Here is a 14,530-nt window from a genome sequence, read left to right as displayed (position 1 = left end):
ATTAAAGGTTCAGAAATTCAGGATTCTCAAATTCGAAAGGTGAAATTCAGATCGATTAATGAGCCAGTGCTAAGCCCAAATATCAAAACAATTTATTAATAGAAAACGTTATTTACAAGTATCAAGAATAGGCACAAACATTGGAATGAACACATTTTGTAAAACGTTTCAGTGATTTTTACAAATATGTCACAGTGGTGCTGCTTTTCCTTTTTGTACTCAACTCAATTTCTCAATGCTGTTTACCAATGATAGCTTTACAATAGGCATACCTAAAATATGAGATAATTGTATCTACGTAAAAATATTTGAACAATGAAACCTTTCAATTACAACAATACTGTTATTATATTCATTCCATATCAGGTTGGTTTCAGCTTCTTCTTCTTTGCTTTCACCATATGTGGCAGCGGGATCTTAAAAGCAGTCCTACAAGCAAAACAAGTGTTTCAGGATGACTTAGCACATCAGCAACATGTGTCTTGATGCATTGCGTGTAACACTGTGTGTGATACTCACTCGCAAGTGGTGCAGATGGGACTGAAGTTGCAGAATACTTCAAAAGAATAAGAGAGGATTGTTATAAGAAATCCCTATTCTTCCCCCCCCCATCATTTTACTTACAAACACTTCTTAAGGGGAACAATACAGCTAACCATCAAGCAATCTAAAAGATATCTAATTAATTAAATGTCATTTATGACATTTAATTCAGTTATAGTTCAGTCGTAGGTGTGACAAACTTACTTGACAAACACACCGAGCAGACATAACCAATCTCTATGAGGTTTCTGTGGCAAAAGCAAGCCGCTCTGTAATCAACACGTACAGGTGGAGGAAGAACTAGCTGGGAGCGCTGCTCCACATCTGGCAGAAATACCCACTGTCAAGAAAACATTCAGTTTCAAATTATAATCATTATTATTGGTGTTGCTATTAATTAAGAGCTAAAGGTTAAGCCTTCTTCTTGTGTGCATCCGTCTCACCAAAAGGTATTGTGCCAGGCCAATCTTCTGTGGTATCTTTAGATACAGTCCCCCAGTTATGTCACAAGCCTGAGGCCACAAATAGAGATTAACTTAATGAAAAGGATATGAAGTGGACAATCAAAGGAAAAGAGGGATATTTATATAAGTACCTGTTGAAGAAGACCGGATTCGGAGTCCAAAACACAGGCGTCTATAAGGATATTCTGAAATAAACAGAGCATAAGGACATCTTTTCCCAATGCTTATTGTGGGGGGCCGGGGGGACTAGGGACCTAGTTGGTAACCTGGATCAATGTATGGTATACAAGGTTATTCACAAATGTTATTTTATTTTGGTTTGAGGAAATGTATGTGAAATATTATGAGGAAGTAATTAGAAAGTTACATGAAAGATTGGTTTAGAGTGGATCATGGAAGGTGATGAAATGAAACAAGAGAACGTTTTGTGGTTGTGAAGAGATGTGATGTAAAATCTAGAGGTTTTTAATAGAGTTTGATAAAGGTATATTACCTGTCTCTGTGCAGCAAAAATCACATTCATGAAGTTCATATACTGCCTAGCACAGTCCTCTGCTGCCTTGATGACCTGTTCGGTAAATATATCAAACGTTATTTGATGCAAAGACATCTTGTGTGTTAATTCCCTAACAAGCACATGTTAACTCACCAATATCCTTGATTTTATTTCTTGTCCAGCTGTAAATAGGGCAAATATTTCAAAGTATAAATACTTAGTAAATAAATAAAAATCACAACTTAGGACTAGTGTGTGCTATTTTGAAAATGTACCTTCAAGCTCCTTTGTGACTCTGTGAATATCTGCATTTTGAAAGTTGAAGAAATAACAGACTGCAGTTATGGTATATTTTCACACTATCTAATGTACTCCGTAATTTCAATTAAAAGGATACAGCACAGAGCTTTGGCTAATGAGCCAGCTAATAAAGTATCTGTCTGGTGGCCCTTCACTTCAGCTGAAAAACAGAGATCAATAAAGTTAGCCAACAGGGTTTGAAAAAGGCATATGACAATACATTTTTTAGGGAGCAGTGAGGCAAATACTTTGACCAAGTATGCTTATCGAACGGAATAGATTCACTCAATACTCTTACTTCTTGACATGAGATTCTTGATTTCGTCAGCAATTAAATCATTGGCAACTGACAGGAGTTCGTACTTTCCATCCCCACTCGCGGACTGTACGTCACCGGAGCCCTCCCCAATTTTCCAATGTTTGCTGGGGTACAGAAAATGACTAAGGCAGGCAACATAGAAGGGAAAACATAAATAGTAATTACTCATTTGAGAAAGACAAGAACTCACTCCTGATACGCATTTAAATGATAGTAGTTGAGTTAAATTACCTTTCCTGACAATGGCTTGCAATTATGGCTAACTTGTTTGTCCTGGTCATAACCAAATGCGAGTTGCCCATCACCATGACAGCATCCAGACACTTCGACAAAGTAAACTGAAAACAGAAAACAGTCACGATTTGAGTCTCAAATAAGCACATACAGTATGTTTATAACACATAATTATATGCTCGTGCAGTTGTAGGCGAATAATTACACAAAATACCTCTGGATCTTTTTGGGCTTGCTGCCCCCACCATAACGGGTTTACATCCACAACAATGACCAGAAGAATAACCTCGTCCTCTGCAATAATGAATATATATTACAAAAGATACAGTAGTGCTTATCTAGAGCATGTGCAGGGTGCATAGTAAAACAAATCAACAGTTTTCATAGCAAACTTGCACTACAAGAGCTGCTTTATAGAATCAAGTGGCTAGCTTTGTCAGACTGCTAGCTAGCTAGCTAGCTAGCTAGACATCGCATGCCTTTCTAATAGCTATTAACCAGCTAATTCAGAGCACCCTAGCTGATTAGTAGACATTCATTCACTATACTTTAGGTGATAATCATGTTAGTTATCACTCCATACCCGATGCCATCGCCTCTGCAAACTTTCAGTCACAACACTGAAGAACAGCCTGACAGACGAGCATGCACGCTAGAATCAGATGCGACGTCATCAAAAAGAGACGGCGCTTTGTCCACCGATGACAGCTTGGTCGACTGTAGACGCTGACGCAACTCTATCTAGGAAGAAACGAAATCAACGTGGAAATGACAATGTTGCATGCATAAAATGTAGTCTGTAAAAAAACAAATAAACATCACTATTAGCTAAGGCGTGACTTTAACTGCACGGTTGAAAGTACTAGGTGTATAATATTTAATTGAATCCATTCTTGAAAACTGCCACAAATGTGGGTTTCTATCTGTGATTGTAATGTTTGAAAGATAAAACAGGATCAAGACAGTACTGGGTGTTATATAATGAAAGTTACGAGAAAACGTTCACTTTTATTGGTACCAATAGAACTGGTTCATAGATTTGTAAATCCACATTTACAATTGATTTGCTCAAGAAAATTCAAGCTCAGTGCTGGAGAGCATGAATAATACATTTCACCCACTCTTTGCTCTAATAACGGGAACACACCTATTGCATGTATTTGTATTGTGTTCTGAGCAACCATTGACTGACATGTGTGATGTTAAGAAAGATTTATTGGTACAACATTGTCAGTCCCCCCAAAAAAACAGAGTGCAAACAGAATATTAACTTAATGAACAAAACATTGAATGTACTATAACTTCATTTAACCCTTGTGTTATCTTCGGGTCATTCTGACCCATCAGTCATTGTGACCCACCGTCGTATTGCGACAAATTTACCTCATACAAAAACAAAGTGAAGCATTTTCTTTTAACCGTCGGGCTGTCTCAGACCCCCCACATTGCAATGGTTAAAAGAAAATTATTTTTATTTGTTTTTGTATTGGGTAAAATTGGGTAAACACAACGATGGTTCGTTATGAACCTTTGGGTCATGTGACCCGAAGGCAGCACAAGGGTTAAAGGATAATCAATTCAGCATCAAACATCATTCTCAGTCTACCACGTTAACGCAGCCAACAGGTTAACAGAGAAAACATCCATCCTTCTGTCTTTAGGTGCTTGGATTTGTGGCATAATAATAAACCTTTGAAAATCAGCAATCCTCAACAATACTGGTATCAGCATCTAAGGAGTCCATGCTTGCTTGGTTGCTCAATCCCAACATCGCTGCCGGCGGTTGACAGTGACTGACAATCGCTTTGGACTTAAAATGTGAAAAAAAAAAATCCATGCTTTAAACAACTCTTCGTACTTCGAAAAATCTTTTCAGGTAGTATATCTGTCCAAGGGTCATGGCTACCAGTACAAGAGCTTCGAAGAAAGACCACAGAACCACACGACTGTTTGTGTTGTCATTGACTGTGGGGGGGAAAACACACAAGTATTATCAAAAGACTTATTCTTTTAAATGTGATGCAACTGCCAAAACAAAAGTCAGGTGGCTGAGCGGTTAGGGGATTGGGCCAGTAATCCAAAGGTTGCTGGTTCAATTCCTGGCCATGCAAATGACATTGTGTCCTTGGGCAAGGCACTTCACCCTACTTGCCTCGGGGGGAATGTCCCTGTACTTACTGTAAGTCGCTCTGGATAAGACCGTCTGCTAAATGACTAAATGTAAATGTAAACAAAACTCTTTGCAGTGTAGGCCTTACTTGCTCTGTGTATCCTCTCCCTGACCTCCATGTACTCCTGTTCGTGTTTTACCGCCGTCATGGAAACCGCCAACTCGTTGATCATATCCTCCAAATTGTTTTGATGAACTGCAAGCGAAAATAGAAAATGACTACAATTAGCAATATGTCCGTGAACAGCCCATAATATGAAATACTAAAACCACTCTCTGAAGCCAGCACTTATGGCTGAGGAAAAGGGCATTTGAAAATTCCAGCATTACCGAGCAACCGGTTAGTGTCTATTAGATCAAAACAAAAAACAAAACATCCTAGCAACTCAGGCAAACAACCAAATAAGCTAAACTTGCAGAACTATGCAACTAAACTCTAGAGCTACATTTGGTCAGCCATGTCCACCAGTACAACAGTCTACACTTTGGAAACTCCATCCAGAATGCTAAAAACGCAATGCAGCTAATCCCATGCAGTTCTGTTTACCTACCATCCCATGTGTCTCCACCACCTGATGATGAGGGAGCAGAGTAAGAGTGGGGAGACTTATACAGTACAAGGAACACGAAGGAAAACAGTTTTGAGAAGAGGAAAAAGAGAGAGAGAGGTTCTCAAACCGAAAATACATCCACAGCTAAAGCTGTCAGTTTAGCGAACCGCAGCTTAATAGTCTTGTCCTCAAGGTGGCGGCCTACCTTCTGTCCCCATGCTATCCCCCTGGGGGGCCTCTCCAATGTCGATGGTAAACATGACGATTTTGGGCGTCATGGTGGACATCTTGTTGCTGAAGCAGAACTTGTATGTGCCATCCATGTGGGCAGCAACGGAATACTTTCCACTGGATTCTCGGTCTCCTTTGTAAACCTGTTTCCCATCTGGACCTGTGATCTTAGTGTACAAATATCAGCCGTTTATCTTCTCTTTAGTATTAGATTTGCACATACTACCAATATGGTGCATTATTTGACGTGTAACACTGAATCTTTAGCAGTTATCAGCACGAGAAATCAAAGACTGAAACGGGGGTCTAGCGTTTAATCTGTGACCATAATCAGTTTCTACTACCATGCTTCAATCTCGGTCTAATTGTTGTAAATCGTTAGCAGAGATAGCCTCAAGATAAAAATAGTATCTAGTTAGCAGATTGCTGTATACAGTATAGCGAGTCCAACGTGTATTTGTTTTTAGTTTAGAATGAGAAGCTAACGTTAACTTACTAGTAGCTATAAGCGCAGTTTGCAAAAAGGTTGCACTACCAACGCCAATCTTGTTGCTAGTAGTCAGCTAGCTGTGACAGCTGTTTTATGTCAACACTTCTCACGATGGCGAATCAAGGCGGTTAGCTAGGCAACACTGCCATTAGACTGGAAGACGGAACTCATGTTTAGGATCGTGTAGCATAGCATGTCCCTTACCTCCACATCAATATCAAGAAAACCTCCTTCAGCTACTTCAAACATGAGACCCATCTTGGTGCCAGCTTTAACCCGTTCAAAAAAAGCACTCTTCAGCATGTGCATCTATGTTTACAAAGTAACCCGACGCTTTGACGGTCAGCATAGCTAAAAGCACCATAATTTCCGGGAGAACAAACATTGTTGTTCTTTACCATATGTAAGATAAGAAAGAAATAAAACTACTAAAAACGCTCAAGGTGAACAGACTCCACTCCTTGTTGCGAGCCTGGACGCAGCATTAGGCAGCCAACACAGACATCTGTGTATTAACTCATTTCCTCCGGTATAAGCAAGAACTTCCGGTGGTTAGATTCCGGTGTTCCGGAGAATTCAGTTCCCGTTCCCCCTGAGATAAGTGGTTCCCCCCTGTATATTACAGTGTGGCCATTTATAAAGCAATACAGTGTTGCTAGTGATGTATGTTACTGTGATCATTATGTATAACAAGTTTAATCTATACATCAGTCTTTTACACTGAGAACACAGGGGGAAAAGATTTCCCTGGAGGCTTGGGGAAAGTGGTTCCCCCTCCTGTATATTACAGTCTTGCCATTATAAAGCAATACAGTGATGCTGGTGATGTATGTTACTGTGATCATTATGTAAAACAAGTTTCATCTATACATCAATCTTTTACACTGAGAACACAGGGGGAACAGGGAAATCTGTTAACAAGTATAACAATGTTATTTTCTTTTACATTTTATTATTCAATTGAGTTAATTATAATAGGCCTAAATATCAATGCAGAATGCTTGCCATTAAGGGTAATTAAACTTGTATTAATTGTATGATGAGATTTTTTAAGGATGCTATGCTAGGATGAACATATCCCTGCTCTGGACTTCTGGGCTAGACTAATTTAACGGTCACTTCCTTTATATTGTTGCATCCCCTTTAGCAGCAGATTACAACAAGAGACACAAACACATCAACCTTTTATTGATTATGCAGAAGGCTATTCACTAAATACAGTAGGCCTCTTTGTTCGATACATTTGTGCGTAGGCTACTGTATTAATACATTCAAAAGACGCTACTATTAAGCTGTATATGTTGGCCTCATAGTAATGTGCAAATCGCCTACAATCCCCATTTTCTCATGCCCACCACACAATACGTGGTCCAGCGAGCAATAAGTAACCCGCCGAACAATACAGTATAACTAAAGAGAACGAATTTGAGAACTTCCTTAAAGGTTCTAAGGAAGCGGGTGATGAGCAAGGGCTCGGTGTTCCAACTGATGTCCTCGGTAACAGGCTCGGTTATTGTCACTCTCCGATGATTCCTGTTGTTTACAAGGTGTCCCATATTGTTAAGGAGTTTGTCTTTGGTGTTCTGTAAATACACCACGAAAAGTTTGTTTTTAACTAAAATGTCCCACCTTTTTTCTCTCTCTCTCTCTCTCTCTCTCTCTCTCTCTCACACACTCTCTCTCTCTCACACACACACTCTCTCTCTCACACACACACACACACACACACACACACACACACACACACACACACACACACACACGCACACACACACACACACACACAACAAAGCAGCTATTAGCAATGCCATCAGTGATTGATTAATTATTGATATGCAAATGGTTTGCTTATAAATGATTTACGATCACTCACAATATACGGTTCGACATGAACACTTGCATTTAGAATACAGCTAAATATAATCAAGCATAATATAAACAGTAATGCCATGCCGTGCACCATTGGCTACTGGAAAAACACTAAATTACGGTATATTTTTTTTATACAAATAGCCTTACATTTCATTATTGTAAGTTACTTAAAGATAATTATTGCATATGTTTTCTACCCTTTCATAATAAATTGTAAAACGTACCCTCTTGTTGTTAGTCTTTTCAACTTGCAGTTCAGTTTAAGGCGTCTGTATTCAGCCGGTGGAAATCTACAAGTGGACAGTGCTTCTACTTCACCTACGAAGAGCAACAGCACTGATTACAAGAGTGGGGAAACCCTTGGATTTTGGTCTGTCAAGCCACATATTCCACCTGCTTACAAAGAACAGGAAATTCTCAAATACCTTTAAAATGCTATACCGTGGCGTCTAGACAAAAATAATTCTACAATCCACCAACATAAGATAAATAGTCTACAAATACCAAATTTCCCAAAAGTTGAACAGGCCTTTTGTGTTTGCCTATTTCTTCTGTGTAAATGTAGTCCTGTCCAAGGTTACACTAAATCCGCCGGTTCCTGTCATTAGATGTGTGTGTCCCGCTGGTAGCCTGCTGTCTGCAGCCATTGATTAGACCGAAGAAAGCCAAACTCCCAACTCAAACGCTCTTATCCTTACCGGAAGATGGAGCAAATGGCTTCCTAATTCAATCAGCGTCCTCCGCTGTCAAATGATGTTCTGTTATTGGGTAAGAACCAGACGGCAGAGCCATTATCGGCTGATCGGGAGGCCTGTTATGGGACTAATTGGTCCTCTGGAGAACCGGACAGCTGAAGGCTCACTGGACTCGCTCTCCTATTCCCCCTCTTTACTCTGCCTTATTTAGTTCATCGAACGAATGTGCGTTAACAAAGGTTTTATACAAGAGAATAGGTCAGAAGGTGATCATATTTGCTGTCCATTTTATTTACAATAATATTTTTTTAAGATGCAGAGAAATGAAAATAAAAAACATAAGAAAACATTTATAAAACAAGATAAGCAAGTGTGCAAAACAAAATCTTACTGTAATGACACAAAAACTCAGTAACTGTATTTAACTGTAATGAGACCAAAATAATTACAGACCTGTAGTTTCACTGTCTTCAATGGTATTTCTTAAATAATGTCCTAAATGTGCATAACATGACACAAAACAGATGCAGGACACATGCCCGAGGTTATGTTATTATATGTTATGTTATGATGTTAGGACACATAGTTCACTCTTGATCCTTCTGACGGTTTTAGATTTCAACCAGACACCTGGGGAGCAGTGAATCAAAGCGCAAGGTGTTTCGTTGGGACTGTTTCATGTGTGCAGCTGTGCATCTGTTCTCATGACCGGGTCAGGGGGTCAGGGGTCAGGGGGTCTGGGCCTCGGGCCGATCCATGAGGGATTTGATCCAGCTGGTGCCGTTGATGAGCTTGGTGGTCGCTATGATGTACTCTGTTCCACTGTCCTCCATTTGAGACAGGAAGCGTAAGGCTGCGATCTCGGCGTATGTCACCCCTCCGAGGAAGAACACCAAGGTGGTCCTGTTCTCTCCCTGCTGGCCTAAGGGACGACACATGGATGTTTGTTGTTCATTATCACCTTCCCAGAGCCAAACAAGTACAAACAAGCCAGCTCACAGTTCTAATTAACCGATGGAGAAAGACAAACGTTGAATGACAAAGACGGTCTCAAACGCAATCATCATTCTTATCAGGTCTGGACTGGGACTGAAAAACGGCCCGGGACTTTGAAACGCAGACCAGCCCACGGCCGTGTATTATTATATATATTTTTTGCATTATGCCGCATCCGTTTGACCGGCCGTTCGGGAAATCTCCCGACTCTCCCGACGGCCAGTCCGACCCTGATTCTTACGTATTTCAAACAACCTGAATCATAACATCTGACATCAGACAAACTCAGAAACCCCTAGTCATTTCCCCCCACAGTATCCAGCCTTTAGACGCTATACAGCCTCCATCTGGCCTTTCCCCACCCTCCTCTGTTGTACCACACACACACACACACACACATGCACACACGCACGCACACACGCACAATCTTTTGTTTTCCAGCGTATAATGAATCACCGGCTGCTCTAAGACGACTGACACATCAGGAACAAAGCCACATCTTATCTATCCCCAGCACACAGGACGCCACTAACCCTGTTCCCCAACACAGATCAGCTGACCATTCAGCCAACATACATGTCAATGCAAATAGCCCTACATTTCATTATCGTGGGCAACTCAAACATAATCATAGCATATTATTTCTACACTTGTACACAGGAAATCGTGTTCTGCCGGCGCCCCCCAGCTCACGTTTCTTATGCAGCCCAGCGGGGAGCTGCTGTCGTTCCTCAAAGTGCGGTCCGGGGAGCATCTTCAGAACCTCTTCGATGCTCCGCCAGCCTGGCCGCGCCAACAACTGGGTCAGACGGATACTGAGGGGGGCGTAGCCACTGTACACGTAGGATATGTCGTTGGGGTTCTGGGGGGGGGGGGGGGGGGGAAACGACAACATCAATCAATATAATATGTATACTGAATTAATCAATATTGTTGTTGACTATATTGATGATTTAATTGAGTTAATAATCAAATAAGTAAAAATCAACAATGATGGGCCTTGCCCGCCCGCCCCCCTCTCCCTCCATCCTCCACAACACACAACATCTGTCCCACCCTTACATTCCCATCTCCTCCGTCACGGTCTCACCTGTTCATTGGCGTCTTCCATCCAGAGCTTCAGGGTCTTCCTGATGGTGGGGTAGTTGTTCCTGCTGTTGGTCTGAGGCTTCAGAAGGCCCGTCTTCTCCAGGTTGTTGAGCGTGAGCATGTGTTCGTACCCGTAGGTCTGGTTAAAGGTGAAAAGGACATTCAGCTATCGCGAGAGGACAATAACGTGGAGCTTCTCAACATCGCCTTACAGTTTCATTTCGAGATGTATTTTGGGCCGTTTATGGCTGTATTGGACAGACACAGTTAGAGATAAGGGGATAAGGAGAGAGAGAGAGACAGAGAGAGAGACAGAGAGACAGAGAGAGAGACAGACAGAGAGAGACAGATAAAGAGAGACAGATAGAGAGAGACAGATAGAGAGAGACAGATAGAGAGAGAGCGAGACAGACAGAGAGACAGAGCGAGAGAGACAGAGACAGAGAGACAGATAGAGAGAGACAGAGAGAGAGACAGATAGAGAGACAGATAGAGAGACAGATAGAGACAGATAGAGAGACAGATAGAGAGAGAGCGAGACAGACAGAGAGACAGAGCGAGAGAGACAGAGAGAGAGAGGGGGGACGACTAGCAGAAATGGACCGAGACGGAATCAAACCAGGGCCCCTGCACGTGGGCCTGTGTGGTTGGGCTCTACCCAGTGAGCTACCCCAACAGTACCCCAACAGTATGGTAGTTCTAACGCAAGAACCAACGTGTGGTTCTACCTGCAAGATCTCCTTCTTGTAGTGATCCAGAATCTTCTGTTTCAGGCCGTTGTTGCAAACAGACTGCATGCACACCAGACGTAGGATCTTAATCAGAGGGTCCTTCTGGGCTATGCAGTCCTCTATGTACGTGTTGACCTGTACGTGTTAAGACAACAGAATAAGGGAAAAACAGCCTACTCAAAACCTTGCTACAGTGACATGATTTAAAAACAGTTTTTTTCAAAGTAAATACAACTAAGGTCATCATAGGTCACATACGTGCATCTATGCTACTTTCAGAGTGAGGATGAAGAACAGGATGTACCTTGTCTGTTTCGACGCCTGTCATGAACTCTTGCTCCACTGTCAGGTTTTCGAAGAAGGCCTCAGAAGCTAGAATGGATAAAAAAGTAAACATTTATCTGTGTTCTTCTGTGTGAGAGACAAGTCACATTCTAGTTAAAAAATTTTTTTTTTTTTTAATCAAGATGAGATTGTGGGCATTTCAAGGTAAGAGTTTGATAAGATAGAAGGAAAACTTTGAATTGGGAGAGATGTGGTTCATACTGGTGATGTCCTTAATGAGCTCGGCTATGGAGGTGTGGTTGGCCAGTGAACTCCGGGCTGCTTGCATGTGAGGCAGCTGGGACACAAACTGCTTGATCTCCCCCACTGTTTTGGCATTGTGACGCTCCTGAGGAACGAACCAATCAAATAGTCAATATTCAAATTAGTCTGAGAATTCAATCTGATTTCAGACAGGTTTGGGCAAGTCCACTACAACACCCAAGGAAGAAATAGCCTTCGTCTAATTATCGCCTGGCTGGCACCTACACTAATTGGATTGTACATAAAAAGCTCAAACAAGTATTGAATATCAAATAATTTGTAATTGGTTAGATAGCTGTGGTGTTGATATCTGTAAAAAGATATCTCCAGAGGTCTTTTTTTGAGATTTAAATCGGTGGCCTCCGTTAATGCCACGATCGATCCATTACGATCTTATCACAGATGGGTATCATGTTTTAAAAGCCAGATCAATCCTGATCCAACGGGCGACCTTTACCACGAGCGAACAACATCGAGTACGCTCTCTAGTAAGGCTACAGGGGGGGCGACGGTTGCAAGTAGGGTTGGACAGCGGGTAGGGGGAACAGGAAGAGGGACGAGGCCCGACCTCGAAGGCCGCGGAGATGATCTTGGCCTTCTTGCTGAGGGCCGCTCCCACGGCGTTGAAGTTCTTGTCGCGGATCTCGGCGTACAGCTCCTCGGCCGAGTTCAACTGCATCTTCTTGTGTTCCGTGGGCAGATCCTTTCCTCCCTCCCCCTGCTTCCTCTGGGCGAACTTCTCAGGTGGCAGCTTGACGTAACCTGTGCTTGACACGATTCACGCGTTAAAAACGTGAGCCGACCTGCTGTACGCAGTGACGAACCAAACATTTTAAGACAAAGCACACATGCGGAAAGCTGGTGTAACCGCGACTAACGTAACACAGCGCTGGTGCAACCGTGACTAACGCAACACACCACACTCTCACCGTTGGTGATGCCGTAGACCTCGTCGATGAGGCCCTCGTAGGTGAGCTGTGTGGCCAGGGGAGTGAGCAGGTCCACGTTGCGGTCCAGAAGCAGCAGGGTGTCGAACACGGGCAGGATCTGGGTCTGGCTGCCTGCGAACTCCCTCTTCATCCGCAGCATCATGTTGGCCACGTGCTGCAAATCACGGGTAACCACAAAAATCAGGGAGGGTTTCAACAAATACGCGTTGTGATATTACGGCGGTCGTTGTGTAAAAAAAAACGAATAAAAACAAACAAGTCTTGGGAAAAAAAAGTTGCTGTTCGCTCTCCTACTCACCCGTGCACACTCCCCTTTCCCATAAATCTGGGGTATGGTCCCGTACAGAGCCTGGAGTGTCATGAGGCCCTTGGCGGTGTGATACAGGCTAGTCTGGTCGCTCTCCAGATAGCACTCCTTGTCGAGACAGGGGCATTTAGGGAGAGTGAGTTTTTCCGGCAGTCACTTCAAAGTGTGTACATTTACATGTAGTCATTTAGCAGACGCTCTTATCCAGAGCGACTTACAGTAGGTACAGGGACATTCCCCCGAGGCAAGTAGGGTGAAGTGCCTTGCCCAAGGACACAACATCATTTGGCACAGCCGGGAATCGAACTGGCAACCATCTGTACATCTGTACCGAACTGTACATTTAACAGACCTACCCTGAAAGCACCCTCAGACTCCATGGAGAGCAGGTCTCCATCGTAGGGAATGAGATCCAGGATGTACTCGTCGATGTTGATGAAAGACCCAAGCACTCCCTGCTCCTTCAGCCTCTGCTCACAGAGCATGCTCCGCCGGGGCACAAACAGGATGTGGAAGTCTCGCGGAGGATGCATTTTGTCTTCGCTGCACAGACACGTGAGGCTGTGTTACAGCTAGCAAACACCTTAAACCTCACCCCAACCCCTCCACCGTGTGTGTATTACAATAACTACACATTGTTTGGCTGCAGTGAGACGTAGCTAAACATACCTGGCTATGTTCTCTGCAATTATGTCCATCAGCTCAAGTCTAGGACGGACAAAAAAGATGATGTTTTTGACATCCGATGCAGGAAGACGGCCTGCTTTGAGAGTGAACATCTTTTCCACCTCATGTTCCTATTAAACAGAGATTACACTCATATATCATCCAGTAACGGTTCCATGAAATATTCGCCATTTTGCTGTACAATGCTGTATGATTTGGTGGCCACACCTTTCCAATCTTACCTTCAGCAATGAATATTGTGCTATCAAGCCAAATGGTCCAGTCAAATACTCATCCCACACAATTGCCTGTTAGACAAACCCCATTATTAGCTGCATCATATATAGAGCCAGGACAGTGATTATTATGTGTCCAAATGAACACAACATGTATTCAGACTGAGTAGGACAGAACGCTGTATATGTTCTTAGCTAGCTAGCCAGGCTTCGCCAGGCTCAAATATTGTTCGAGTTGAATGCCAAGACCACGGTTTATGATTTAATTGTAGCGGGATACCGAAGCACAAACACCTCACCTTGCTTCCCGCACACTTGTCCAAAAACTCACGAAGCTCCTTCCGAGCGGCTTCTCTTAAAATGTTTAGGTTTACTCTACCATAAGATAAGTGCGCTGCCATTTTTGCTGTGGCAGAAAGGCTAGTCAGATGACTGGCGGTCATGTGACCACTCAAAACAAACTTGTTGATGTAATGAACATGCTCTCCACTAGATGGCACTATCTTTCCACCAAGCCGCGAAGTCCCTTTAAGATGGGTGAGTGGCATTGGCTGTTTCATTCGTTTTCTCGAGTAAAAACATTAATAATTTGAATGAATAAA

At 42.6% G+C, this 14,530-nt stretch overlaps 2 protein-coding genes and 1 pseudogene across 2 annotated transcripts; all 3 read right to left on the bottom strand.

The window, feature by feature from the left end:
• Window positions 1-75: 75 nt before the first annotated feature.
• gtf2h3 (general transcription factor IIH, polypeptide 3) lies at window positions 76-3,057 on the bottom strand. Its single transcript, XM_062451921.1, has 13 exons — window positions 2,940-3,057; window positions 2,571-2,650; window positions 2,354-2,460; window positions 2,102-2,244; window positions 1,901-1,963; window positions 1,779-1,808; window positions 1,657-1,685; window positions 1,501-1,575; window positions 1,139-1,192; window positions 987-1,055; window positions 748-883; window positions 520-556; window positions 76-429 (listed from the first exon to the last, which is right to left on the bottom strand). The coding sequence occupies exons 1-13, from the start codon at window positions 2,947-2,949 to the stop codon at window positions 363-365; spliced, it is 900 nt and encodes a 299-aa protein (XP_062307905.1). The 5' UTR covers window positions 2,950-3,057; the 3' UTR covers window positions 76-362.
• An 865-nt stretch (window positions 3,058-3,922) lies between these two features.
• On the bottom strand, window positions 3,923-6,339 carry LOC134012195 (transmembrane emp24 domain-containing protein 2-like; annotated as a pseudogene).
• A 2,296-nt stretch (window positions 6,340-8,635) lies between these two features.
• On the bottom strand, window positions 8,636-14,382 carry vps33a (VPS33A core subunit of CORVET and HOPS complexes). The gene is made up of 13 exons (XM_062451834.1): window positions 14,228-14,382; window positions 13,935-14,000; window positions 13,696-13,823; window positions 13,383-13,569; window positions 13,018-13,134; window positions 12,699-12,873; window positions 12,338-12,531; window positions 11,728-11,854; window positions 11,486-11,553; window positions 11,179-11,316; window positions 10,452-10,589; window positions 10,055-10,223; window positions 8,636-9,287 (listed from the first exon to the last, which is right to left on the bottom strand). The coding sequence occupies exons 1-13, from the start codon at window positions 14,369-14,371 to the stop codon at window positions 9,094-9,096; spliced, it is 1,845 nt and encodes a 614-aa protein (XP_062307818.1). The 5' UTR covers window positions 14,372-14,382; the 3' UTR covers window positions 8,636-9,093.
• Window positions 14,383-14,530: the final 148 nt, after the last annotated feature.

This window comes from Osmerus eperlanus, chromosome 25, assembly GCF_963692335.1.
Source record: "Osmerus eperlanus chromosome 25, fOsmEpe2.1, whole genome shotgun sequence".
NCBI lineage: Eukaryota > Metazoa > Chordata > Actinopteri > Osmeriformes > Osmeridae > Osmerus > Osmerus eperlanus.
Note: the sequence above shows the minus strand (reverse complement) of the source record. Positions and strands in the feature narration are given on the sequence as shown.

Bases quoted from the DNA above. Each gene is read 5' to 3' on its own strand.
- gtf2h3 (XM_062451921.1), bottom strand. The intron at 1,809-1,900 runs GTATCCTTTTAA...TTCAAAATGCAG, and splicing joins ATTAGCCAAAGCTCTGTGCT to ATATTCACAGAGTCACAAAG. The intron at 557-747 runs GTAAGTTTGTCA...ATTCTTTTGAAG, and splicing joins CTGCTCGGTGTGTTTGTCAA to TATTCTGCAACTTCAGTCCC.
- vps33a (XM_062451834.1), bottom strand. From the start codon at position 14,371: ATGACCGCCAGTCATCTGACTAGCCTTTCTGCCACAGCAAAAATGGCA. The intron at 14,001-14,227 runs GTGAGGTGTTTG...TTTGTCTAACAG, and splicing joins ACAAGTGTGCGGGAAGCAAG to GCAATTGTGTGGGATGAGTA. The intron at 10,590-11,178 runs GTAGAACCACAC...ACCTTTAACCAG, and splicing joins ACAAGAAGGAGATCTTGCAG to ACCTACGGGTACGAACACAT.